At 40.5% G+C, this 27672-nt stretch overlaps 1 protein-coding gene across 3 annotated transcripts in view; it reads right to left on the bottom strand.

Annotated features, from left to right (window-relative positions):
• Window positions 1-24478, bottom strand: part of CCAR1 (cell division cycle and apoptosis regulator 1) — a 42515-nt gene extending 18037 nt beyond the window's left edge. For 2 of the 3 annotated variants that reach the window (XM_032795238.2, XM_032795236.2), the window contains exons 1-12: window positions 24360-24478; window positions 22458-22575; window positions 11136-11308; window positions 10540-10584; window positions 9460-9492; window positions 8199-8392; window positions 7218-7332; window positions 6943-7135; window positions 5339-5468; window positions 4889-5050; window positions 3693-3918; window positions 841-954 (exon numbers count right to left, since the gene is read on the bottom strand). In XM_032795238.2, coding sequence (XP_032651129.1) covers window positions 841-954; window positions 3693-3918; window positions 4889-5050; window positions 5339-5468; window positions 6943-7135; window positions 7218-7332; window positions 8199-8392; window positions 9460-9492; window positions 10540-10584; window positions 11136-11308; window positions 22458-22530 — 1458 coding nt within the window. In that variant the 5' untranslated portion in view covers window positions 22531-22575; window positions 24360-24478. The remainder of the gene's footprint in view (window positions 1-840; window positions 955-3692; window positions 3919-4888; window positions 5051-5338; window positions 5469-6942; window positions 7136-7217; window positions 7333-8198; window positions 8393-9459; window positions 9493-10539; window positions 10585-11135; window positions 11309-22457; window positions 22576-24359) is intronic. The other variant, XM_032795237.2, reaches the window with a different exon arrangement.
• Between the last annotated feature and the right edge of the window lie 3194 nt (window positions 24479-27672).

The raw sequence follows: 27672 nt of genomic DNA, 5'->3' as shown, positions 1-27672 counted from the left end.
TAAAAAAGATAAACAGATACTGCCTTATAAAAATGAGCTAGTAAAACAACTAACGACTGATATTTATACAGCTGACTTCATCCAAAAATCCCAAAGTGCATTACTGATTGATGTACAAATGATAAACTATGGGGTTCATTTGTCTACTTCAAATGTGGTTGCATTTCAGTAAAGCAGATGCCTTTAAATATCAACCAGCAACACTACATGACAGCTCATGATTGAAAGTAAGTATTGTACCTTCTCCAAATAAGACCATAAGAACAGCCATACTGGGTCAGACCAATGGTCCATCTAGCCCAGTATTCTGTCTTCCAACATTGGCCAATGCCAGGTGCTTCAGAGGGAATGAACAGAACAGGGCAATTAGCAAGTGATCCCACCCCAGCCATCCAGTCCCACAAGGAGCAATCAAAGTTACCCAACTGCAATACAGATTGGACTCCGGGTCCAACATGCTTATTTATGGCAAAAAGGGTCATGGGAGTGTTTTAAAGACCACAGGCTCAAGCACCTCCATCAGTTACTGAATAAAACAACAAGTATTTATAGTCACCAGAAATTTCATAGTACATTCTGCAGCAACAGAGTGTTAATTCCAAGAATATTTTTTAAATTTCAACTTGGATAGAAAAAATTTTTTACACTTAACTATTGACTCAATTGGGTATTTTTCTCTCGAGACTTGAAAGACATAATGCTTGTGAAAAAGGACTACATAAAATAAGTATATTGCTAATTAGGCCTCTCTAGATATTTCAGTTTGAATACACAAGCTTTAGATCTTTGTCCCACCAATCTGAATTCCCATGGTACCTCCTGCTGAAATACATTTTTTACCTTGACAAGTCTAGCAGGATGTTGAAATCCATCACGAAGTTCTTGTGGATCTTCAGCAAGGGCACATGATTTATGATAAAGATCTTCCATACTAGGACTAGCCATCAGCATAACCTGTTACAGGATCAGTTAATCCAGTCTTGTTAAAAACATCCTAGAACAGTTGTAAAATGCCCAAACCTTACCAACTCTTAATCCCCTTGAGTATTCCCACTGAAGTCAACCAAACTACTTGTGTGCAATAGTAAGAATGTGCATTGTATTTCCAGAACTGGGCCCTAAAGTAGCAAGTCAGAGTTACCCTACTACTCCTAATTTATTCTAATGACCTTTAAGACACCCAAAACAGAAAAACACTGAGTCTGGTACCAAGTTGTCTATATTAGTGCATGTGTCAGCATATTTACTGTATATACAAAAGCACTGAGTTACTAGGATATGTAATTAAGACACACTATATTTCAAAGGTAACACGAAAACCTACTGTTTACTGAACACATTCACAAACTATAGAATCATGCATTCAATGCTCTACACAGTGATGGGCACTGAGCACACTTCTGGTTTCAATCAGGATCTCCGTTTCTGAATACCACCATAACATGATCTCTCATTACATTTTGCTACAACCTGGCCTAAGATACTAATAGCACCTCCCTTCTTTCAACCACTATTTAGTGCAGTTTTAACAAAAACTTACTTACTACACTAACAATTATGGAAACATACAAGTTGTTCCATTATTAAGCTTGAAGCAAGGTTTCCACTATATTCCTGATTCTGACACTCAGCCCTAACTTCACTAGAACCAAGTGAAATTTTGAACAGATTTTACACAGGGGTAGAACTTTTCTGGAAGTTTAAGGCAAATTAGACAAGGCTTTTTGGATTAAAAGAGAAACAAATTTTCTTACTAAAACGTTACCCCTTATAGCAACTCTAGAACAGATTGGTCTAGAAATTCCAGATTTGCTCTTATCTGCTAGCCTTAGAAGGGACTGGGGCATCTGACTAGTTTTAGGGAAGACTGTTTACAAAACTTAGTTTTAAGATGTTTTAAATGTTTATTATGGTCCTAATGCAGAGTTCATGGACTCACAATGGTCCCAACACATAGAATAGCTGGCCAAGAACTCAACTTAAAAGGGAGGTAGTCTAAGAGTAGTGAGAAAGAAAGCACCACTACATGGGGAATGGTAGGAAGGAAGCCACATGGGAGGGACCAGTCTAGAGAGAAAATGAAGTCCTATTTAGCTGTCTAGAGACCACTCCCTAATAAATGCACTCAGTGCCCCATTCTCTCAACAGCTAGTTTTTTCCCCACAACAGGAAGAATGGGATGCTGGGATCGACATTTGGTGTGTGTGTGTGGTGGCGGGAGATGAGAGGAGCAGTCCAAATAAGTGTGGAAAAGCACAACTAAGGCCATTCAACAGCCTAAATTCTACTCCTGTATCGCTACTCAAAGAACAACTGATATGCAAGAAACCATCCCATCCTCAAACAGAGGGCATCTTAACTGCATCAGTGACTCAATACCACCTTACTTGCCTAGAGACTAAACATACTGCGAATTCTCCAGGTGTCTAACCTATTTGTTTCAAGATAAATGCAAAGCTCTTGAGAAAATGGATGTTAAGTAACAGATGGCATTAAGGCTGTAAATAGCTAAATTTAAGTATTTTGTCTGGTAACAGATAAATTGCAATCTCTAATTCAAAGATCTCAAAATGTTTTACAAGCATTAATTTCAACACACCGTCTCAGGTTGGCAGGCATCATAACACCCATTTTACAGAGGAGAAACTGTGGCATAGAAAGTGACATAACCAAGGTCATACAGTGGCAGCACTGAAGACAGAACCAGGGGCCAAAAGACAGAACTACTAAATCATCATCAACCATTATCCTACAGTTAGTGATTACTTTAAACTTTAAGTATCTGCAGGTCTTCTTTAAGTTAGAAGATCTAGAAAACTGAAAACTAACATCCACTTAAACCTCAGTTAGTTTACTATATGAAATATTAATACAGTAAAAACTTTTTAAACTGGCATGCTGGAGGGGGAGGGGGAGGAGCCAGCAAATTTAAAATGCCAGTTAACTCGGAGGGAGGGGTTTGGAGTGCGCACAGGGGAAGAGGGGAGAAGAGAGGCACGCCCTGAGGCAGGGCCATAGGAGGGGGCTCGGGGTGCTGGACGGGAGGGCACTCACCTCCGGTGGCCCCCCGCAAGTGGCTCCCCATCCTTGTTGCTCCTGGCAGAGGCGCGACCAGGCAGCTCTGCAAGCAAAGGGCTGGGAGCCGCAGAGTCAGCGCTTGTGGAGGGGGAATGGAGGCAGCGTGCTTGCAGAGCCGCCTGGCCACAGCTTTGCCAGCAACAGCAGGGACAGGGAACAGCTTGCAGGGAGCTGCCGAAGGTGAGCGCCCCCCACATCCGGCACTCTGAGCCTCTCCAGACCCCAACAGCCTGCACTAAGCCCCCTTCCAGACCCAAACTCCCCCTCAGAGCACACCCCACAGCCCCCTCCCATGCCCCAGCCCCCTGCCAGCCCTGCACCAACTGCACTATAAACCAGACTTTCAGTGCAGATCAGAAATGCCAGTTTATAGAACTGACAGTTGGCGAAGTGCTGGATAAAAGAGCTGTTACTGTTATAGACAAAGAGTCAACTAAAAACATTTGAGCAGAATGAAAAACTATTTGCTAGGGAAAGTAAATGTAAAGATATGACAAAAACAATTAGAAAAATGTTACTCTGCAAGTGTATTCACAAGCTTCTCTCTGCCACCTTACCCCTGTTGTTTTAAAAAATTTCTAATGAAAAGTTGAACTATAAGGTGTCATACAAACCTTTGCGCTGTATAGGTGATCAGCATCTGGTGGATCAAGGACAGCAGTGTTTTTATCTAAAGGATCTACTTCTCTGTGCATTACATAGAAATTGCAGTAGTTTCCCAACTGAAATGGTCTTGACATAGGGAAAGCATCCACCCATGTAAACTGAGCATCAAAAAAGTCACTAGGGATGTACAAATTTTGATAACGTCGTCTCAGTTCCATCATATCACAATTAGGGCTGAAATAACAAGAAAAATGTATTTTAAAAAGTACAGTAATAAGGGATCTTGATCTGAAAACAATTAAGCACTGAGATGTTTAAAGGGTCACTTCACCTTGAATGGGTCCCTTAGAATATGTGCTAACTACTTATGCTAAGCAATCAGTTCAATCCTGTATTTAGCTGTGTATCTTTCCCAGACCCGAAGACAACATCTCTGTGTAGCTCAAAAGCTTGTCTCTTTCACCAACAGATGTTGGTCCAATAAAAGATATTACCCTCACCCACCTTGTCTCTACTAATCTGGGACCAACACATCTACAACACTACATAAAGCTATTGAGAAATATCCACCTGCACTAAGGGATGTGGCAACACTCTACGCTAATGCAGATTTCATGCATAAAAAAAGGTGTCTCAGTGTCAGTACTTTCTGATGGTTTCCACTTACAAGAAGTTAAAAGAACCAAGAAGTTGTAAGTGAAACAAACTTATGTTCACTGAAACATTTCTTGAGAATCTACCCACATTTGCTTATGAAGGATGGAGAAACCTACTTGACAGAAACCCATAAAGGATCAGCTCTTCAGGAAGTATCCCCTGCCTACAATAACTAAAGCCACTGGGGGATGGTCTCATTGCACACCACTCAGGTCTACGGGTGACCCAAGTGAACAATCTGGTGTGCCTCTAATAGAGAAATTTCAGTAAGTGGAAAAAGTAAGCTGAAACATCTTCAAAAATCAAAAATATTCAAAAAATGTTGGGCTTGAGTCACACATTTGGCAAACAGCTTTCCAACATCTGTTATTGCTTTCTCTATGTAGTCTAGAAGCAAGCTGCTTATAATATTTAAATTAAGGAGAAGTCCAAGATAGTTGTTGGGGGTTTTTTTGAGCTAGCCTAGAGATATGCATCTTACAATAATTTGTATTCATTTCCATATAAAAATGAACTTCAACAAAAAACTGATGGCCAATGAACATACCAGTCTAACGAAAACTTGGAAAACTGAACTGTGTAACGTGGAACAACACGCCGTGGTCTTCGAGGTGACCTTTCCCTCTCTCGCCGAGGCGATCTCTCTCTGGAGCGTTTTCTCTGGGGTGACCTCTCCCGTGACCTACGTCTCTCTCGTTCTCTTTCACGACTTAAAAAAATGTATATGAGATATGAACATTCCTCATTTTAGAAGCAACAACAAATTTTTATGAAAATAGGCCTACCACAGGTCAATAGTTCCACAAAGATACAATGCATTCAAACAACAGGAAGCATTTATATAGAACTTTTCATCTCCAAAACAAACTGATGGTACAGTCTATGAGTAAAGAAAGAATCAAATCTCTCTATCATGACTCAGCTACTCAAGTATACTCAGAAAATTAAACATAACATTTGATGAACTTCATAAGCAGATCTGTCATCAACAACACACCTTCTGTCATCTTTTCTGTTAGGCATAGGGTCACCTCTGTCATTCCTCCCTGAAAATCTGGATGGAGGGTCTAGTCTTCGTGCTGGTTGAGGCTGTGAAACTATACGGACAGGGGGCTGTAATAAACCAGCTAAAAAAACAAGAACAATTTTAGGATTTAAGGACAATTAAGAACCATTGCCTATTCTAAACTGTTATAATATTGAATATTTTCAAATCACTCTAAAATTCATTTAATAGTGTTTTGTCCACCAATAAGCCAATTGTAAAACAGAGTATTTAATAGCTTAGTGTTTCCAAAAACACCATTCTGATGCCTTTCTTCACTCTGTGAAATAGAAGCTACACCTCTATCCCGATATAATGCAATCCAATATAACATAAATTTGGATATAACGTGGTAAAGCAGCGCTGGGGGTGGGGGGAGGGGGAGAGAAAGTGGGCGGGATGGACAGGGCGACGCACTTGGGCAGATCAAAGCAAGTTCGATATAATGTGGTTTCACCTATAACAGTAAGATTTTTTGGCTCCCAAGGACAGCATTACATCGGGGTAGAGTGTACCTTAAAGCAATTTTTAAATTTGTGCAGTAAATTTGAATGGCTTAATAGATGCTATTAGGGTAAATCACCTAAAAAACTTCCTGACAAAATGCAATGGATTATTTAGGAAATATCTTCAACTCAACAGAATATATTCAGGTTTTGAAGCATAAGCTGGGAAAAAAAATTTCTATTGACCTTTCATTAGGGTTCTTCTCAAAAAAGCAAGTGGACAGTTGGATTTGTAGTTGCATTTATTAAACCCCATCGCCAAACAGTTTTGATAAAAAGATGTTCAAAAATAGTATATTTAACTGAAATATCACACCTTGGGAAAATATTCCTAAATATTGTGCCCTTATGGTACCTGCCAGAATACAGGACAATATTTTATTCAGGAATCATTTCTGCTAAAATGGTTATAGGTTTTTAATCACTGGCAACATGTTTATGAAATCAATGCCTTTGTTTCACTGGAGCTCTGCTCCTGCTACTTATTAGTCATATATCATCGTAATATACTGGTGACATCACAACAATCTTCTTGGTAAATACAACGTTAAGGATTATTTGCCCAGATGCAGAATAAGGAGAATGTAGCAAATACGTTAAAACAGTTGTAAAACATAAGAATACTCCTAACTTGAAAAACTAAGTTTTCCAGGACATTTCAGCTGACCTTTTAGAATTACACTCCAATTTGTACTTTGAACTGCATGATACCGTTGGCGAGAATAAATACTATTTTTACATTTTATGGAGGATTAGTTTTTAGATTATAAAACCAATCTCTAAATCATAGGAATTGCAGCAGTCCAGAGGAACTTCCCTTAGCAGGTTTTGTTGAGGTACTACAGATGAGTTCCACATACTGTATGGCTTTCTTCACAGAACTCCATGTTTCAACCTGGAATACGATACAGTCTTGCTCTTCTACAATCAACTACGTTAATTTTAATTTTTTTTGGTTTTGTTACTTCATTCCTGTGATGGAACAGGTTTAAACATTATCTATATCAACACAAGAGGGAGAAAAACAAATTCCATGTTTTGGAGGAATACCTTTCTGTTGTGGCTGTTGTAGTAAAGGCTGAGGCTGTGTCTGAAGCAAAGGTGTAATAGAAGCTGCTGATATTTGTGCCTGCAACAGAGACTGTGGTTGTGGCTGTGCCTGAACGCTGAATGCAGTTTGCTGTGCAATAGGCTGAAGTACAGTTGGAGGTGTCTTGAGCAAAGGCTGGGTTTGAGTCTGGTTCTAATGGAAAGAGAGGGAATGCATTGTCAATTAACTTAATCAAAAGAATTCAACAAGAGCTAGATTGGGTAACCACGTATACCTGATTTGGAAGCGTTTGAATCCTCTGTGCATTCCATTTGAAAGGCATATTGGGGTTATAAGTAGCTTCTACCAATACTCTATCTCCTACTTGAGGCGTCTTCCCTTTAACAGCACTGCAAAATTTTAAAATAAAGAAGTTGTATACAAGAAAATGTTGTTTAGCTACAAAAATTAGCTTTATACTTGAAGGCAGCAAAGAATCCTGTGGCACCTTATAGACTAACAGATGTTTTCTGTCTAAAACGTCTGTTAGTCTATAAGGTGCCACAGAATTCTTTGCTGCTTTTACAGATCCAGACTAACACGGCTACCCCTCTGATACTTTATACTTGAAGAGTTAATTATGAGGGGAAAACGTAGGAGTTACTAGTAAGACAGAGCCATGCAACTTCTGGGTTCTGCAACTTCACTTACAACACTTCAGAAACTGACCAGGAAGATATGAGAGCTGTTTTTATACTTTAAGCATCTTATAAAATGTATCTAGGGTCACACAGTACCTTACTACAGTTAAATCTTAAGGTTGAAGGGAGAGAGGACCCAGCGGTAGATCTCCAGAGTTCCCTTTAAATACTCCACTCAGGGGCAAGAGGAAAAGAAAGGGGGGGGGGGAGGAGAAGAGAAGGGATTCAAATTCCATTAACTTCAGTCCCACACCAGCAAAGCCTCAAATGCATGTGTTAAGACGGAGAAACTGCATGCTACACTGGCTCCACTACTCCCAAGTTCTGCAGCTCCATGGTTCTCAGTCCATTTAGGTTCTTCAGACCTTCCCATCATGGGGTTTTGAGTAAGAAAAATCCATATTATGAACCTAGCATTAACAGCCACTATCCTACCCAGGCATCTGCCTTTCACTGCTGCTAGATGTCAACTAGCTGCAGAAATGGTCCCCAGTAGCAGAGAATTTGCAAGCTAAATTCTGAAACATTGCTTAGTGATGACATCACAGAACACAGCTGTAGCCAACTGCACTTACCTGAGCTGAAAAAAGACATCCTCATCCACAAAGCCAAATGTGTCATGTAGTTTTGTAACTACCCCTGTGAAGACACGCTGCTTCTGTGGTTGAGTTTGCTGCTGACTTGACCGCGGTGTTGGATAGGAAACAGTTATCTGTGCTGCTGGTTGAGGAGTAGATAGGCTCAGGCTAGTAGGCAGTGCAACAGTTGGCTGTAACCAAAATAAAACATCAAACTCTATAAGCATTCAGATCCCACTGAGACCATTATAAAGAACAGCTACTTGAGCAAGGCAATGATCGATTTTGGAAGAATCTTTCTAAAAACAAATACTTTATAAACAAAGGGTTACTTTTTAAAGCGAAAAGCACATACAAAGCCACACATTACTCCTAAAGGAAATAATTAACTTTAAAATAAATTTAGATGATTCCCTGACACTAAAGAACTCCAATCAACCTAAAAAAAGTTAGACTGCATCATTTTCAAAAATCCATAGCTCTTCAGCAGGGCCACCCACCATTAACTCAAGCTATTGGGTTATCTTGGATTGCATTCTTACAGTTCCTCCACTCAGCCTACTGGTTCGATTCTGCAAAGTAGCAGAGTGAGGAACTAACAAGATTCTATTCTAACTAGTTAATTCGATTCCTTGGCTATTCATAAAAACAGTCAGCAGAATGATGTGCACACAAGTGAATGTAACAAAGTCAGTATTCTGTTTTTGCTGATGGTGGATTTTTAACACCCATTGTTTTGAATGTCTAACACTGAAAAATCAACTACAAATACTTTAAAGAATTGTGCATTTTGGACCTGTCAAGATCTGCAAGATCCCTTTAAAACAGTATATGAAATACTGTTTCTAAAAATACAGAGCATTAAATTATTTTCTCTTAAGTTTCCCCAAACTGTCACATACTGTAAAATAATAAAAATCTTGAAGTCCATGTTAAAATATTGTATGAGACATTATGCAAAAAAAAGTTATTCCTTCTATAGTTGAATGATAAAAATCTTTCCTTTACCTTAATTATTAAAACTAAAACCATGCAAATTTTAACAGCTGGATACAATACAACAAAGCTGTACCAGTAAAAACTTCTATCTTATTAGTACAGCTCAGATACCACATATCGTATCAAGACAGTATACAGGCAATCCACCATTATCTGTTAAAAAAAAAACTTAAAATAAAAACAATGGCCAACATCACAGATTTACATTGCCTATGACCTATGTCTGGAGATAAAGACCAAACAATACAGCCAAACTAACCTGGGTTAAAAGGGTCTGCTGAGGTTGCTGCAACTTAAATAAAAAAATTATAAATTAATTTTATACACTTAAGGAAACTGTACAGTTTTACCTCCTCTTTATAACTAAAGAAAAAAAGTTTTTGCTTCATTGACTTAGTTATCTGAGTGGAAACAGTTAATGCATTGGAATTCGATCATTTCTGTAGTCATATTGTGCATATCTATGAAAGTGTCTCCATTTGTACATTTCATTAGGACCACAATTTTCACACATAATCAGTAATAGACGCTTCAGTTTTCTTGACTGTTTCACCATCATAAATCACTAACATTTACGACATGTGAGGGAGTGTCTCAAAAGAGACAGTTTGAGCAGCTGGGAAGGGTTAGGACTGTAATTTATCAATCCATGTATTCTCTCTCACAATACTGTAATTTCAGGTATGACAACAACGCATGCAACAGGGAACGCCTTTAGACAAAAGCATTCCAGCAGTTGAATTACATGATATATTTAGAGCACGGCATTTATCATGGACCATATACAGTAGAACCTCAGGGTTATGAACACCTCAGGAACAGAGGCTGTTCTTCATAACTCTGAACAAAACATTATGGTGGTTCTTTCAGAAGTTTACAACCGAACATTAACTTAATACAGCTTTGAAACTTTATGCAGGAAAAAATTCTTTCTCCTTTTTTTTTTTTTTTGTAGTTTATGTTCAATACAGTACTGTATTTTCTTTTTTCTCCCTTGTCTCTGCTGCTGCCTGATTGCATACTTACAGTTTCAAATGAAGCATGTGGTTGACTGGTCAGTTTGTAACTCGGTTCATAACTCTGAGGTTATACTGTACATACATGGCACAGTATTTCAAATTCCCCATGCTACACGAAAGGTAAACTCCTATTCTAGAGATTTCTTTCTATAGATGTGAAGTTGGACTCAAATTCTCTTTCATAAATAAAAACAAACTATTTACATTGTTTGTTTAAAGAAAATATTCAGTCAGAAGTAGTTTCTGGAGACTAATCCTGCAAAGACATGCACACTATAGTATAAGTTATTTGTGATGTACACAATAAGAATTAGACAAACCTGTTGTTGTACACTATAGAGCGTCTGCTGAGGTTGTGAATATTGCTGAAAAACATACAAAAGCAAGACAGCTGATGAACAGAAATTACAAGCCAGCTGCTAAATCCCTTGGGAAACAAACAAATACAAAATCTAAGATTTATAAATTGGTCTAAATCTGTTTTAGAGGACACACTGTCAAATTCAGTCATTTCTAATACAAAACTTGACCAGTACAGTCCACCAAATACTCTTATAACAAAGATCTTCAGAATTAAAAATTCATCCTGATCACCTCAGCGTTCCACAATATCAATCATCCATTAATCCTGCCACTCAAAATAATTAAATATCTAGGTCACAAAACATGAAATTATGTCAAATATTGCTAAACTATGCATTGTGGCTTAGTGAAGTATTTGGAACAATCAATGTGGAGCTTATTGACAATAAAACTCAGTTCACTAAAAATCGATCATGTTTGTACAGGGAAGGCAAACACATTTTATTCTACTAGTCCTCAAGTTAGGCTACTTTAGGCTTGAAGAGCCAATGTTTTCTATATTACAAAGTCTGTGTAGTCAGCAGAATCACCCCTAAAAAACAATTTTCTTTACCTGCTGTAATGCAGCAGCTGCAGCTGCAGCTTGTTGCTGCAAAGCAGCTGTTTGAGTTAGCTGATAGTTGGTTGGCGTTTGTGTAGTGAGGCCTGCTGCCGCCAATGCTGTTTGCTGGGTATATATTGTAGGAGAGGCTCCAAGCAATGATGGCTGCTGAACACCAAGAGCAGCTGAAAACAGAACAAACAGTTATGCATTAAGACTCTCTTCATGGCAAGAAAAGAATCCTTACTCTTAATGCTAGTGCTTTCTTCCCCTGGCCTACTCCTAATTCTCTCCAGGGGCAGGGGCACTCCTGAATCTTGACTCCCAGCTGCCATTTCCTTCCTTCTCTACCCTAGATGATAACAAATATTTAAAAAGCAAGCCTTTAAAAATCATGCTTTGCCTCATATTAAATTAGGATCCATAATAAATAGAATCCACACCCATAATACTACAGTCACCAGGTTTCTATTCTAGCAACAAAAGAAGTTGCTGTAACTCGTGCCTCTGTAACAAGCTCTTCTGCAGTAAGGGGGTAGGCTGCATTAGCAGCAGCAATTCTGCTACATGGCCACCCTTGATGCACTACTGTGGCTAGTAAGGCATTAGTTGTAGATTTTTGCTGATCATGACTGGCAAAAAGGTGGACAGCTTCAACCTTGCAAGCTCTGCCCTGATACCCCAAAGTGAAAAATGTTATTTTTTGATGGTAGTTACAGAGCACTGACAGTCACCACAATTCTGCCAGATTGACAAACAGTGTTGTTTCAGGTACATTTTTCTTGGTGGAATCAAGAACATGGTACCATATATAGCATGCACACATACTCTCAGGACTTAGCTCTGATTTAGGACAAAAGTGCCAGTGAAAAAGAGGAGATGATGAAAGACGTCATGTTTTAGTAATGAGAGCACAAACAGATGTCATTACCAGGGCAATGAATCTTTTAAAATATTTACTTACACTTTAGGGCATTCCCGTGCCTTCTATCCAATCCCCCTGCTCCCTGCCCCCTTAACGTGCTGCCTGGAGCACCAGGTCAGGCCAGGCTCTGCAGCTGTGCTGCCCAAGGAGCTCACAGCCTGCCACCCAGAGCATTGCGCTGGCAGTGGAGTGAGCTGAGGCTGCAGGGATACAGCAGGGGAGGGGCCAGGGGCTAGCCTCCCAGGACAGGAGTTCAGGGGCTGGGCAGGAGGGTGCCACGGGCTGGATGTGGCCCACAGGCTGTAGTCTGCCCACCTCTGCTATAGCTAGTGTGCTCACAATGGTACTTTCACATGCAGACAAAGTTCCATGAGCATGAACTAATGCTATAAAGGCCAACACTTTCTAGTGTAAACCAATCCTAAAAAAATCTAACTAGAAAGTCTGTGAAACTCACAGGATATTTTAATAATTTCCATTATGCAAATTTGAGAGGCAAAATCTGAAATTGTACCATTGTAATTTTGTAAAAAGAGTTGCATCTTTGTTGATTTTAGTTAAATTTTGTTAAGCATTTTGCCACATGCTGGTAAAAGCAGAACAGAAGAAATGAAACTGAAAGAACTACCTCTGCAGATAACACTGTTTCTACTTGGAAAAATACTTCACAGGTTCCAAAACTACTTTCAAATCCACATTACGGATGCCAAATTACAGCTCACTAATTAAATACAGAAAGAGGAGGCTTTTCAGAGCAGAATTAATGGGATCTGAAGGAAACCATATCCTCCTTTGAGCTTGTCTTTCTTGTTATGATGGAAAAAATATACAGAAAAAAAGGAATCCTTAGAACTATAAAATATTATCTAAAGATTGTAGAGGTGAACAGACCAGGCCAGAATCCCTTTAACTTTTCATAGATTTAATAGTTTTAGGATTTTTACTTAAATTAACAGAATTATATATTTAAACAAAAGACATCATATTCACTTCTTTAAGCAAGTAGTGAAGTGAAAATTCTAAAGTTGTAACATTACAATCATTTCCTTATTAATAAACCAGACTAAATCTTTGCTACAAGATGAAACAGGAGAAGTTGACTGAGAAAGGAGAAATAGATCTATATTTGCAGGATGCCTATATGACCTTAAGTGTCAAGGTAAAAGCCTCTAAAAACAGCAGTATGTTAAGGCTATGCACGCATGCCCTCTTTGTGGGACCAAAAATATGATCCTAGGATTACTTAAGGAGCCCTAGCACAGCCCAGTTCCTTTTCATAAAGAGCTGAAGACTCGAAAAGAAGAGGAAAAGTGCACATCTAGATAAGAAATCATGTCAACTAACTACATTCACTATTAAATAGCTTCTCTTTCTCCTTCAAAAATCTCACATACAGAGTCCCACTTATTGGACATTACGTAATCATAAAAACCCATGGAATAATGATGGTCTTGCGGCTAAGGCACTGGATTGGTATTCAAGAGACCCAGATTCAATTTCTAACTCTGTCAAAAATCTTCCTCTGTGACTTGGCCAAGTCATTTAATTTGTGTCTAAACACCCCCCACCCCTCTGAAGTGAGAATACTACTAGTCTCTTTCAAGAGTTTCTGTTGAGATTCATAAATCTCAAAGAAAAAAATTTCTCATGCATAAAGACTACTGCCTTAGATTTATTGGTGTTTGAGTTTAGATACTGAGACATCCGTATCCTTATAGTAGGTTTGTATGTAAAGCGTTCTTGAGTTAGACAACATCCGAGTAAATAAAGACTGTCTTCTGTGGAATTCTCTCCATATGCTACAAATAGTGTGTGAGGTCTACCTAAAGGTAACTAAGAATATATTTGTAATATAGGCTGCATAACCATCTACCGCCACAGCTAATTCTTGAGGATTTGAGGGGAAAAACAAGGTTTGATTTAGGTTTAAAAAATAAAACAAAAAAACTAAAAATACCAGATTTTTTTAAGTCAGAAATTCAGGATGGTGGCACAAGATGTTCTTATTTATATGGAACACCATATAAAGACCTTGGATTTCACCCATTCTCCTTGTCAATAACACATCATTTCTTCTAGATATATCAAGAGAAACGTCAAATGGCTCAAATAGTGATCCCATAAGGGCTGCGAACATCACATCTAAAGAGCAGAAAAGTAGACTCCTTAGTATTATTGCAAGAAACTCCTAAGGTAACTAAAGCTAAAGAAGAATCTCTATTTCATTTGACTGTGCATTTGACAGTACTTTCTTTGTACAGTCAGTTTCTCCTGAGAAGTCTAAGTTATTCTTGTTTATGTGGTTCTCTTTCACAGGATACCAGGAGAGAGAAAAAAGTTTAAAGAAAATGTGTGTACAGAACCAAAAAAGATGGGAGAGAGAGAGAGACCAAACTTCCAACAGTTTTTATTTATTACAGTTAATACTGTCCTTTCAAGTATCAGAAAGTTTAGGATGTTTTTATAACGATTAATTACAATAAGGAGAGCCTTAAAAAAATCTTTTCAGTATCATGTGAAAACATGAAAGATACTGAATCTGAGACAGAGCTTCTAGATTAACCTGCCTGAGTATGCTGATTGAAGAAAAAAAATAAGTTGAATTGTGGATATTAACCAAGTACTACCCAAGCAGAGCCCACAATGAAAGGTCTCCCACTTCAGGGCACAAGTCTTCACAAAGTTTATTGGATTACCACCATAATTTTTACTTTATATTCAAAAGGTAGCTATGAAAGTGAACGAAGTACAGTGATAATGTACTCTCATCAACCTTTTAGTAAGGAGATGGGTCACTGATTTCTGCACCAGAAGTCTCCCTCCCCAAAGTTGGTGCTTTCTTACCAAGTTACCTTGCATTACAATAAATCAAACCTCCAAGTCACAAATAGTTGGAAGGTTAAAGCCTGGACTGCATCAGATAGGATAGGGCACAGCAAAAGTAGCTTTTTTATAGTTGTCACTATATAAGATTCCGGACCATATAAGGCATCAACAAGGTATAGAACACTGCACTTGAATTTGACAGTCTGGGGGCAGATGTCCTCCAGAGATTCATGTTAGTGTTAGCATGTTCTTCCAAGATTTTGCCTGTCCGTTCCAAAGAGATCTGAGTCATGCCAAGGTTTAACTTCATCCAACTACTCTTTATCCAGGTATTCATCTTTGCCATGCAGGCCTTGAGATAAGTGAATGATGGTGTTTGTATTAGCTATAAGGGACATATCCACATATTGCTGTTATCTGACTCAGCAGTCTTATGATTTTTCCCAGTAAAGTAATCTGTACTGCAGAGCAATAGCTTCTCGAGTATTTAGACTACTGAATGCTTTAATGAAAGTGATAAGATTGTCCTCTTCAAATTTAGTCTTAGCAATTTCTATTAGTAGGGCGTCCCAGATGCTCATTACATGTTCCAATTTCACCCAGATACTGAGTAATGTAAGCAAGCACATTCTCAGTGAGGATGGAGTCACAAAGCTGTGTCTCATCACCATATTGCAGACATTGCAATTCATGTCTCCTCCCAACATCACATGCACGTTAAGCAAGAGAAAATGACAAGATGGGACCCCACAGAACCACACAAGAGCACCACTAGAGAGGGAGAGTGCTATTCAAGAGGAAGAGTGACAGTACATCATCAAGAGCACCATTAGATGTGCTGACAATCATTACCAACAATGTAGTCAGTTCTCTTCCATCGGTAGTCAACAGCCACAAAGGACATGGGTCTTGAGCACAAAGTTGATGGATGAACTACTCCCAAAACCCTCCAGAGAGTGATGATAATCGAAACTTAAGCAGAGAAGACTAGCTACTTGTCCCCTCCTGCACATATTCTTCTCCAAGCAAGGAAGACAATCTTAACCAAATCAGCAGTGGAACTGGCAAATTAAGAAAGTTATTCAAGTCCCGTTCTTTTAAGATGTCTGGATTGAATTTAGAATGAAAGGAACCGCAGGAGAGTCATACAGGTGCGCCTGACTCTAGAATACATGCAAAAGCATCTTTCAAAGAATCTAAACCTCTACAACCTCTTGATCAAAACAGAAAGGAATATGAATTCTCGTTAGAGGAAAAGCGATCTAATGAAAGCGTTCACCACTTTTGAAATATGCAGGCTAACACTGAAGACATGAGGGATCAGTTACGCTGAGCAGCGTATACTTTGGAATGAGGCTGTCCACTGTACTTGTCCTCCGCCCCAGAAGATCATAAAATCATAACAATGTAGGGCTTCAAGGGACTTTGAGAAGTCATTCAAGTCCATTCCCCTGCACTGAGGCAAGAACTAGTAAACCTAGACCAGACCTGACAAATGTTTGGCCAAACTTCTTTTCAAAAACCTCTAATAGAGCCTCTCTTTGGCCTGGTCTACACTTGGGAGTGGGAGGGAGGGGAAGAGGTTGTCGATGTAAGATACGCAACTTCAGCTACAGGCATAGCATAGCTGAAGTCGATGTATCTTATTTTGACTGACCTCCCGTCCTCACGGCACAGGATTGACGGTCGCAGCTCCCCTGTTGACTCAGCTACCGCAGCTTGCCCTGGTGGAGTTTCAGAGTCGACAGGTGCGCGTTCGGGGATCGATATATCACATCTAGATGAGATTCGATCTATCGGGGATCGATATATCGCTCGCTACGCGCCAATCCAGCGGGTAGCCTGGACATACCCTTGGAAGCCTATTCCAGAACATAACTACCGGTATAGTTATCAAGTTTTTCCTCACAGCTAACAAATCTCTCTTGCCACAGATTAAGCCCATTATTTCTTGTCCCTACCTCCAGCGGACACATAAAGATAACACCGATCAGTTCTCTAACAGTCCTTAGAATATGTGAAGACTTATTAACCCCTCCCCCGCCATCTTCTTTTCTCAAAACTGAACATGTCCAATTTTTTTAAGCTTTCCTCATAGGTCAGGTTTTTTAAATCTTTTACTTTTGTTGTTCTTCTCTGAATGCTCTCCACTTTGTCTCCATCTTCCCTACAGTGTGTAGCCCAGAAATGGATACGATACTCCAAATGAGGCCTCACCAGTGCCCAGTGGAGTGGGACAATTATCTCCTGTGTCTTACATACACTCCTCTTATTAACATATCCCAGAATATTAGCCAACAACGTGATGTACACCTGTACCCTGATAGAACGTGACCCGATATAGTACGAATTTGGATATAATGTGGTAAAGCAATGGGGAGCCCCGGGCCCTTTAAAGCACCACCTGAGCCCCGCTGCTTTACCATGTTATATCCGAATTCGTGTGAAGCCCCAGGCCCTTTAAATCACTGCCCGAGCCCCACTGCCAGAGCGACAGCAGCTGGAGCCCTGGGCCCTTTAAATCCCCGCTGGGGCTCTGGCAGCCAGGCTTGCGTGGTGATTTAAAGGGCCATAGGCTCCAGAAGCTATGGGGAGCCCCGGGCCCTTTAAATCCCCATCCAAGCCCTGCTGCCGGAGCTCCGGCGGTGATTTAAAGGGCCTGGGGCTCCCCGCAGCAGATGGAGCTCTAGGCCTTTAAATCACCACCAGGGAAGCTGGTCCAGTCTGGCATGGCGTACCGGACCAAATCCGATATAACACAGTCTCACTTATAAGGTGGTATGATTTTTTGGCTCCTGAGGACCACGTTATACTGGGGTAGAGGTGTAATTGCAGAAAAAGCTCAGTGTGTGATCCATTGTTAACCCCAAATACTTTTCAGCAGTTATTCATCATTTTGTAGTGGGCATTTGATTTTTCCTTACTAAGTGAAGTACTTTGTATTTGTCTTCATTGAATTTCATCTTGTTGATTTCAGACTAATTCTCTAATTAGTCTCAGTCATTTTGCATTCTAACCCTGTCCTCCAAAGTGCTTGTAAAAAACTATTCCTGGTTGGTATAAAAGCCCAAGATTCAAGATGAGGTTCAAGATGGCAAAGTTGGTTTGTCCAAGTGCCCCAAGATTCATTTTCCCCATTCTCAATTAATATAGCACACGGGTTCTCAAACTGGGGGTCACAAGGTGGATACATAGAGGTTGCCCCCATTAAATTACCCCTCATTTTTAATTTATAAGGTGGGGGTCACACTCAGAGGCTTGCTGTGTGAAAGGGGTCACCAATACAAAAAGTTTGAAAACCAATGATATAGCACAAAGCCATATGTTAAGATTAATCAGAAAAAGAAAAGCTTTCAAGTCAAAATCAGATTGTTCCAGGTTCAAAGAAGTTTATAAAAAAAATCTGGCTTCACTGGGTTATTCACAAATGTTGATTCTGAAGATGGTCCCTACTAAGGATTGCAGCCAAAACCTAAAGGTGTCACAACTGCTGCTGATGGAAAAGGAGGAAACCCTTGTAGGCATTTACTGGAAATGTCCAGCACCATTACCAGGATCTGCAAATATGCTTGCATCTATGAGACTCATTCTCAAGATTTTCTGTAGTGCTTATCCCCATAATATCTACCTTTAACCAGCGCACAAAGGCTTTATTCCAAGTCTTGCAAAAATAAATGCAGCAAGCCATGAAACCAAGGATCTTTACTGGGCTGCTTGCAAGCTGCAATCTTGACAGAGAAGGCTGCTGGAGAAAAGTTGCTTATAACTTTGCCAAACTTTAATAGTTTCAGCTGAAAATTTCTGTGACAGATGTCTCCTCTTTCAGAGAATGAAGATGGGGGAAACACCTTATTCTAACCACATTAAAAAGTCTTTGGGACCTTCTCTTCAAAATACTAGCACTTCCATGCTTTGGAGCAGGCGCCTGAAATCTGAGAGGTGGAGGCTTTTGAGTCTGGAATGTGCCTTTTGCCTTCCCCATGAAAATCCACCCAAATTTGGTCAGGTTATAAGCCTTTGGAAAAAATGTTCAGTAAAGGCTTACTAGAATTCAACAGCTAAACCCTGGAGAGTCCATTCTCACTGAGCACATTCAAGTCTCTCACCTCTCCTAGTGTTGACCAGTTTGCTCACGCACCAACTCTAGAGGACTGAGCATGGTCCCTCACCTCACAACTCCTACAGCTCTGTGCATGCACCAACACCCCCTTAGTGCAAATGAACATGTGCCAGGCCACCTCCCTGCAATGGAGGCTCTGAACCAGGGCAGGGCCAAGCATTGTAACAAGGCAGGAAGTCTCTCTCCTGTGCCCTCAATAGCTCCCTCTGCTGGCAGTCAGAAGCCATCTGATTCAAATGCAAGGGGCACAAGAGACAGCAAAAGTGAAAGGAATAGATAGGGACTGCCATTGGTCTGGCAATGAGACAAAGACAAAGAGATGGAGTAGAGCTGGGAGAGTCTGACTGGAGGGGGAGAGGGCTTGGACAAGGAGATGGGAAGTCAAACTGCAACTGGCTAGGCAATGAAACTAGGATGGGGAGGAGAAGTCTAAAGAGTGGTGATTGGGATGTGGTAGGCAAGGAGAATGGGATTGGAACAAGGAACCTGATACAGGGAAGAAAAACGACCTGGACAAGTTTGAGGGGACAGGGCAAAGGGGGTTAAATTTTAAGAGTGGGGAACAAGCAGAAGAGTCTGTGCTCCCCAGAACACATTCCCCTATAGAGCCTGGGATGTAACCAAAGATTCCTGATTCCCAACATTCCTCCTGCTGTCAGCAAATATTTTGCCAATGGGTTTCACACTTATACCATCTCCCTCTACTGTTGCTCCATATAGAAATAGTATGTTATCTTCTATTAGTTACTCCATTAGCTCAAATGGCATTGGTCTGAGTGGTGGAATTAAAGGTTCCAAATGTGATGATCCACGTGGGTGTCAATATACTGCCATGTGATGGAAATTGTGTTTTCAGTTTGCTTTTTTAATAAGCCAGGAAATTATATATAGAAAATATACTACGAACATTAGTAAGGTTGCATTAAAGTCAAGCATTCAGAAGTTAGGAAATGCCCCCAATTAAGGTTGTTTGTGTAACCTTAATTTGGCCCCCTAGTGAATATGCATTGGGAATGAGTCTTCACTTACATAATCACATACTATATTTTTCCACAGAACCCCTGCCTCATCCAGTGCACAGGACGGACCTGCTCTGAGGATGAACTAGGACTGATTAGCGAAGGAGACTTGTCTGCAGAATTCCTGCTTCATTTGTTACAGAAGCTGGAAGATGAGTAACAAATGACACAGGTGAGGGCCAAAAGAGAAAGGTATTATGATTAAGACAGTTAAATGCTACCTTGGAGAACTGAATTCTATCTCTGTCTCTGCCACCAAGTTCTTGTGTGATGCTAAGCAAGTCTCTTAAACCAACCTTTTCGGAGATGGTCACTAACTATGTTTCTTATTTTTTCTGGATGCCCAGTTTGAAACCCTGGAACCTCATTTTTGTAAAAGTGCTGAGCACTCTCAGCAGCAGCTGAAGTCAATGGGAGCTGTGCTTGAATATATAGTCACCTGTAAAGCTAAGTACCTTATAAAAATCAAGTCCTAAGCATCTCAAATTGAAAACATAAAATTAGTGTATACTTTTGATTTTACTCGGTGTCTCAGTTTCCAATTTGTAAAATGGAGACGAAAATACTCTCTTTCACAGAACATTTGAGACACAAATTAATTTGTGTTTATGAAACACTGGTATTATACTGATGAGTTTCACAGAAAAGTCCATGAGAAAATTAATAATTTTGTCTTTAGAGCAGAGTTTGAATAGTGTGCTGTAAAAAAGGCCTAAACTAAAGCCACACACTGAATAATGGGAAAACAAAATATTGCTTATTTGCTCACTAACTGAGCATCATCCATCCTGCACACTGAATGAGGCAGGGGCTCCGTGGAATAAAATAGTATGTGATTGTGTAATTAAAGCCTGTATCATAATACATATGCACAAGGGGACCAAATTTAGGTTGCACAAGTAACCTTAATTCCGGCACTTTTTTAACTTCCACGTGCTTGACTCTGCAATCTTAATACAGAAATAACCCACAATGTTTAGTTCTGGAGGGCCTCTGTCTCCTCTCTTGGGTCCTAGCAAGCCCACAGCAACAGAAGTACCAAAACACTTGATTTCTTTGACTACTATATAGCAATCTTCAGATTCACGTTGCTGCTTGGGAACCTTTATACTCCTTTACGGCTAGAAGAGATCCCCACCCCAAAATACATCCAGTTGACATAGCTTCAAACAAGTTAGCCTGAAATTTGACGGGGGATTTTAGAACTGCATTAAGATAACTGGCCACAATGATTGAAAAATACTCTTTTGAACATCAAGACAGGACTTGCAGTGCAGGGAACTTTGATAGAGGGTTCCAGTTTGCACAGAGAGTGCAAGCATATCCCACGAATAGGAATCTATACAAGCGATTCGCAAAGAAGAAGTACTTACAATATACAAGTACATTCAGTAATAAGCAAAAAGCAAACACCCACTGTGTAGATACGTGATACTAGTTGAAGTTTCCTAAAGATGAAACTCTTAGGATTTCCAAGCAGTTATTCCATCAGCCTTTACTAATCCTTTTACATTTCATCTTGAGTGATGAATTACCATTGTCAAAATGCATTTTATACAACTTTGGATATAAGTGACTTAAGTTGTTCACTAAGATACCTAACTGATTACCATTATTATTCCATTCAAATCTAAGAGAGTCAACCTTTAAATGCAGCAAAGAATCCTGTGGCACCTTACAGACTAACAGACGTTTTGGAGCATGAGCTTTCGTGAGTGAATACCCACTTTGTCAGATGCATCTGACGAAGTGGGTATTCACCCATGAAAGCTCATGCTCCAAAACGTCTGTTAGTCTGTAAGGTGCCACAGGATTCTTTGCTGCATTTACAGACCCAGACTAACACGGCTACCCCTCTGAACCTTTAAATGTTAACTGACTTGTTTGATAAATAGTCTGTTAGCATTATATCATTTATGTATAAATATCTTCTTGCTGTATGTTCCAGTGTATGCATCTGATGAAATAGGCTGTAGCCCACGAAAGCTTATGCTCAAATAAATTTGTTAGTCTCTAAGGGTACATCCAGACTACTCACCAAATCAATCCATCGAATTATCGGGGATCAATATATCGCGTCTAGATGAGACACGATATATTGATCCCCAAACACGCTCCCGTCAAATCCGGAACTCCACCAGGGCGAGCGGCGGTAGCGGAGTCGACAGGGGAGCTGCGGCCGTCGATCCCGCACCATGAGGATGAGAGGTAAGTCAAAATAAGATACATCGACTTCATCTACCCTATTCCCGTAGCTGAAGTTGCATATCTTACACCGACCCCCCCAGTGTAGACCAGGTCTAAGATGCCACAAGTATTCCTGTTCTTTTTGCTGATACAGACTAACATGGCTGCTACTCTGAACTATATCATTCTGCACAATGGTACAATCTGCAACTCAACTAGATGTCAGGGTTCAAACATTAAATGATGTACAAACTGACCTGGCTGAGATACTGCAGTGGCTGTAAACTGAGTAGCCCATGGGGGATTCTTCTGTCCTCCAAACTGAGCCATGATGGAAGGCAAAATCCTCAGTGTTTTATCTTCTATAACTGTGATCTATTAAAATGAATAAGCAGCTACTGTTATAAATATTTCAGCTAATATTAACAGTATTTTAAAACATGTTCCACAAACTTTTAACTATTCCATTCTTAGGTCAAAGATTTCTTTTTATACGTGAGTCTGATGTTCAACATGCAAGGCTTCTGAGCTCTGTCAAATCAATGTGCAATCTAACAAATGATAGAATCAGATCTTACTCTCACTGAGACATTGAAGAGCCCTTCATAGAATCACAGAATATCAGGGTTGGAAGGGAACTCAGAAAATCATCTAGTTCAACCCCCTGCTCAGGGCAGGACCAATCCCCAGACAGATTTTTGCCCCAGACCCCTACATGGCCTCCTCAAGGACTGAACTCACAAACCAGGGTTTAGCAGGCCAATGCTCAAACCAATGAGCTATCCCTCCCCACATCTTGACAAAAAAACTAAAACTATTTAAATGTACAGGAAAAGCTGAAAACTGAATTAAACTAAAGTTTCTAATGAAGTCTGGGGGGATTTCACAGAAGAATAAAACACAATTTTTAAATAAGCAAAAATTATTTTTGTGCTCAAAGTCACTCACTCTCCAAACACAGTTAGTAGGAACATGCAATATATAAATTTGGGGCATAACTCAATTCTGTTGTGCAGTACAATTGGAAAGTTACACTCAGATGTTTACACCTTTAAATAGGAAGGTTAAGATAGCAGTGAAGACACAGCAATCCTGCTTTTAACTAGAGTTGCTAGTCTCTGGGAGTGCAAGTTAAAGCCAGGTTGAACTCATGCTGTTAACCTGAGTTGCCTTCACTGCTATTTTAACCAGAGTTAAGAACACACTTTGATTTTTTTTTGCAGCGTAGACACCCTAAATGAGTAATAAGTGGTAAATCAAGTCAATATACAAAAAGTTCTTGTGGCATAGAGAGAAAGCTTAAATGTCCTCCTCCTTCCCACCCCTGCCACTCTCCCCCCTCTCCCCTTAGCTAGAGTCACTATAGGAGTTATCTGTCGCTCCCCACCTGTTCCTGGACCTTTTCAATTCAGATTATTTGTTAACTTGAATAGTCATTTGCAAAATGACTAAAGCTTTAACACTTTCATTTAACTATGTATTTAGTTATGTACAAACAGTCCCACTGAACTCACAGGAATGACTCATATACGTATGTACAGGATTGGGAGGTAAATTTGTCTACCGAACATTACTATTCATTACGATTTGTATTACAGTAGCACCACGGGGCCCCAGACATAGAGCAGAACCCTAGCGCGGTGGGTCCTGTACAAAAACAGACAAGACAGTCGCTGCCCCGAGAGCCACCCCGCAGAGTCCCGGTAATAACTAAGGAGGAAGGGGGCACTCCCCGCAACTCACGGTAACCTCGAAGCCTGGGCCTGCAACCTGAACGGACACGGACAGCGAACACGGAAGGGGCTGCTCTGAGGGAGTCTCCGCGCGCCCTTGTGAGGCGGCGAGGGCAGGTCCAAGTGAGGGAGTCTCGGTGCGGGAAGCCGAGGCCAGGTGGCCGTGAGGAAGCCTCCCGCTGCACCGAGCGAGGCCAATGGCCTCTGAGGGATGGAATCTGCTCAGTAACGGCCCAGGCGAAGCAAGTGGCTTCACGCGGCTCCTCCCCGCCAACAATGCGGGGCCTGAACGCAGGAGCGGGGCCTACCCCAAGGGATCCCGTCCTGCCTAGCCTGGCCTGTTACAGGGGCGGGGCGGGCCGGGCCGGAGGCCCCCATCGTTCCCTTCGGAGCCTCTCTGCCGAACCCCGCGAGCACCCCTCGTACCTGAGCCGAGCCAGGCCAGGCTGGGCCTCACTGGAGCCATTTCAAACCCATCTAGCCCACACACATACGCTGCCGCTGCTCCCACTGCGCATGCCTCCCAGGACGGAGCGGAAAGGGCCGACGGTGCCTACTGCTGACGTTAATTAAAACGTGCGTCCCCTCGCACGTGCTCCGCCAGAGTCTCCGGCGCCACAGCAAGGAATACGTCACTACTGCGCACGCGCAAAGGGTGACCTCCGGGCGGACTCCTGCCGTGGAGGTCGCGGAGAGAGGGCGTAGCACGTGCGCCGGATGAGGCACTTCGCCGCCATGTTGCTTCGGGGCATATGACTCAAAGGCCGACTGTACCGCCATCTTGTTTTCGGGCAGAGTCTGGCTGGTTGTTGCCAAGCGATGCGAATCTGGCCCATTTCTCTCTCACGTGGACTCCGCAGGATTCTCCCTGGCTGTGCTGACTTTATGACACCTTTATGATGCCTCTTCCGTGTGCACCTGTCCCCCCCAAGACTCCTGTACAAAGATCTCAGCTAAAGGAAACTCCAAAGGCTACATGACTTTTTCCTTCTTATTTACATGACTCAGTGTAACTATTCTTTACCAGTGATGTACATTATTTCAATATAAAACTGATGAGGCACCACATCTGTGTGGAACTTTGGTACTGAGATGAGGAATATTTGAGAGAAATGTGCTGCATGGCTACCGTGCAGACAGGCAGATCAAGCTGCAGTTGTGCAATGGGACTCCACTCCACACAAAGTGCACACACACTTCATAGCAGTTGTTGCTGCACCAGCACACGGGACCATTTGGGATAGAGGAAGAACAGAAACATGAACAGGGCTATAAGTATATGCAACTGCTGGACAATATGTTCCATACAAATTATACAGGCGTCTTAGCTTACGGGAGGAGGTGTGTGCTAAGGTTTGACTTACATGGAGATTTCTTGCAAAAAGCTATTTTAATTGGGCTTTTGACTGAAAACAAGCATTTGCTTTGGGCTGAAAGCACCATAACGATGTAAGATACTGCTGGTCTCATTAAGAGGCCAAAAAGGCATGGATCTTACAAAAGCAAAATTTTACAAAGAGTTTACTGATATATAGATATAGATATCTATCTATCTATCTATATTTTTTTTAATTGGAAATGGAGCAAAATCCATTTAAAAGGCACAGTGCAACCAGAATTTTTCCCTGACTGTATATTTTGGCTTTATCCCAATGAGTCATGACACATTCCACATTCACAAGTGGCACAAACTGCTTTATGTTCTGGCAGAGTAACTAGAATCAAGCAAGAGTCCACAAAGTACTCTAGATAAATATAGAATTGAAACAAATAAATTATCTTATTAAGGTGCAAAGAGAGGCAAAGTTATCATACTTAGAACTTTATTTATATTGCATTTTAGCTACTGAATAAATTTGACAATTTAGAACAATCTTAACATTGTTAAGCATAGTTCTATAAATTTAAATTCTTTATTCATCCTACTATGCTTACTCAGTCTAATCCTTAAGTATTCTCATTGAAGTCATCTATCTTGTGCGAATAACTACTCAGTCCAAATAAAGACTGCAGAGCATGGCCCCAGTATAGTTGGTACAGTTCAAGAGATCAAGCCATGTTTACAAGCAACACTCCCTACCGTGCTCTTCAGTTATGGAGCATCTCAATGTGCTCATGAAGCATTATAATAAACAGGACCAAACATTTCAGCTGAAAACTAGCTGTGCCATGGGGTATGTGATTACAGCTGTTTACACTCACAGGGTTCCCTTACTGCATTTTCTGGGCTAGTGGTTTTCAGTGTGCTAAACTAGCATCTGTGGAAGGAATGCCTCTTTTTTGTCTGTGTGAGGAGCAATATCAGATCAGCACAGTGAGGGGCTGATATCCAGAGAGGCAAGACAGAGGGGTAAATGTAGGGACTAGTGGTGACCTGGCAAAGAATGTACAATAATTAATAACGTAAAAAATAATTGTAAAAATACACATAAGAGAACACTGGCTGGAGTTAGAGAACAAACTATTGGGGGTTGGTGGAACAGGAAGAGGATCCTGAAGAAATACAAAAGTGAGCTCTGAGCATATTAGCAATGGTTATAATCATACTCTACCTGAGACAACAGGAAACCAAGATGCCAATTCCCCTTAAACCTCTAAATCAGTGGCTCTCAACCTTACCAGACTACTGTACCCCCCTCAGGAGTCTGATTTGTCTTGCATACTCCCAAGCTTCACCTCACTTAAAAACTGCTTTCAAAAACAGACATAAAAATACAAAAGTATCACAACACATTATTACTGAAAAAATTACTTTCTCATTTTTACCATATAATTATAAAATAAATCAATTGGAATATTAATATTGAACTTACATTTCAGTGTAACTATATAGAGCAATATAAACTAATCATTGTCTGTATGAAATTTTAGTTTGTATTGACTTTTCTAGTGCTTTTTATGTAGCCTGTTGTAAAACTAAGCAAATATCAAGATGAGGCATCCCAGGTTAAGAACCATTGCTCTAAATCATCTCCCCATAAGAGGAGGTCAATGTAATAACTCCAGAGAACAATTATTTTACTAGAAATACAACTAATTTTTAGAACGATGGTAAGAACATACAAACGGCCTGTCATAAATAGATAGCTAAGGGTTAATGTTTCTTTCACCTGTAAAAGGTTAACAAAGAGAACCAAACACCTGACCAGAGGACCAATCAGGAAACTGGATTTTTTCAAAGTCAGGGAGGGAATTTTTGGGGGTCTGAGTCTTTTTGTCTGTCTCTCAGCTATGAAGGTTTCTTTTCTACTCTCAAGCTTCTAATCTTCAGTTTCAAAGTTGTAAGTACAAGGTAGCAAAACAATAGGCTTTTATATGTTTTGTTGTATATTACATGTGTGTAGTTTGCTGGAAATGGTTAAATTGTATCTCTTTTTGAATGTCTGTTTATTCATATTTTTCTTTAAGTACTAGCCCTGTGTATTGTCAACTTAATGCACAATAATATGTTCATGTTTTTTTTTTTCTTTTTATTATAAAGCTTTCTTTTTAAGACTTGTTTGAGTCTCTCTCTGGGTAGGCTAAGGAACGAAGGGAAGGGGAATTCTCTTTGTGTTAGATCTATGAAGGGTAAGCTCTGCAGCACCAGGGAATTGGTGGGAGGGGGAAGAGAGAATCATTTCTGTTTCCTTGTATTTGGGGCTTGTCTCTTTGTGGAAAAGAGGAGACATGCTTCTTGGTATTATAATGTAAAGAAATTGCATCAGTAACTCTCAGGTTAGCCCAAAGAGGAAGGTCT

The sequence above is a fragment of the Chelonoidis abingdonii genome, chromosome 15 (genome assembly GCF_003597395.2).
Source record: "Chelonoidis abingdonii isolate Lonesome George chromosome 15, CheloAbing_2.0, whole genome shotgun sequence".
In the NCBI taxonomy this organism is placed as follows: domain Eukaryota; kingdom Metazoa; phylum Chordata; order Testudines; family Testudinidae; genus Chelonoidis; species Chelonoidis abingdonii.
This window is presented reverse-complemented; position numbering and strand designations above follow the sequence as displayed.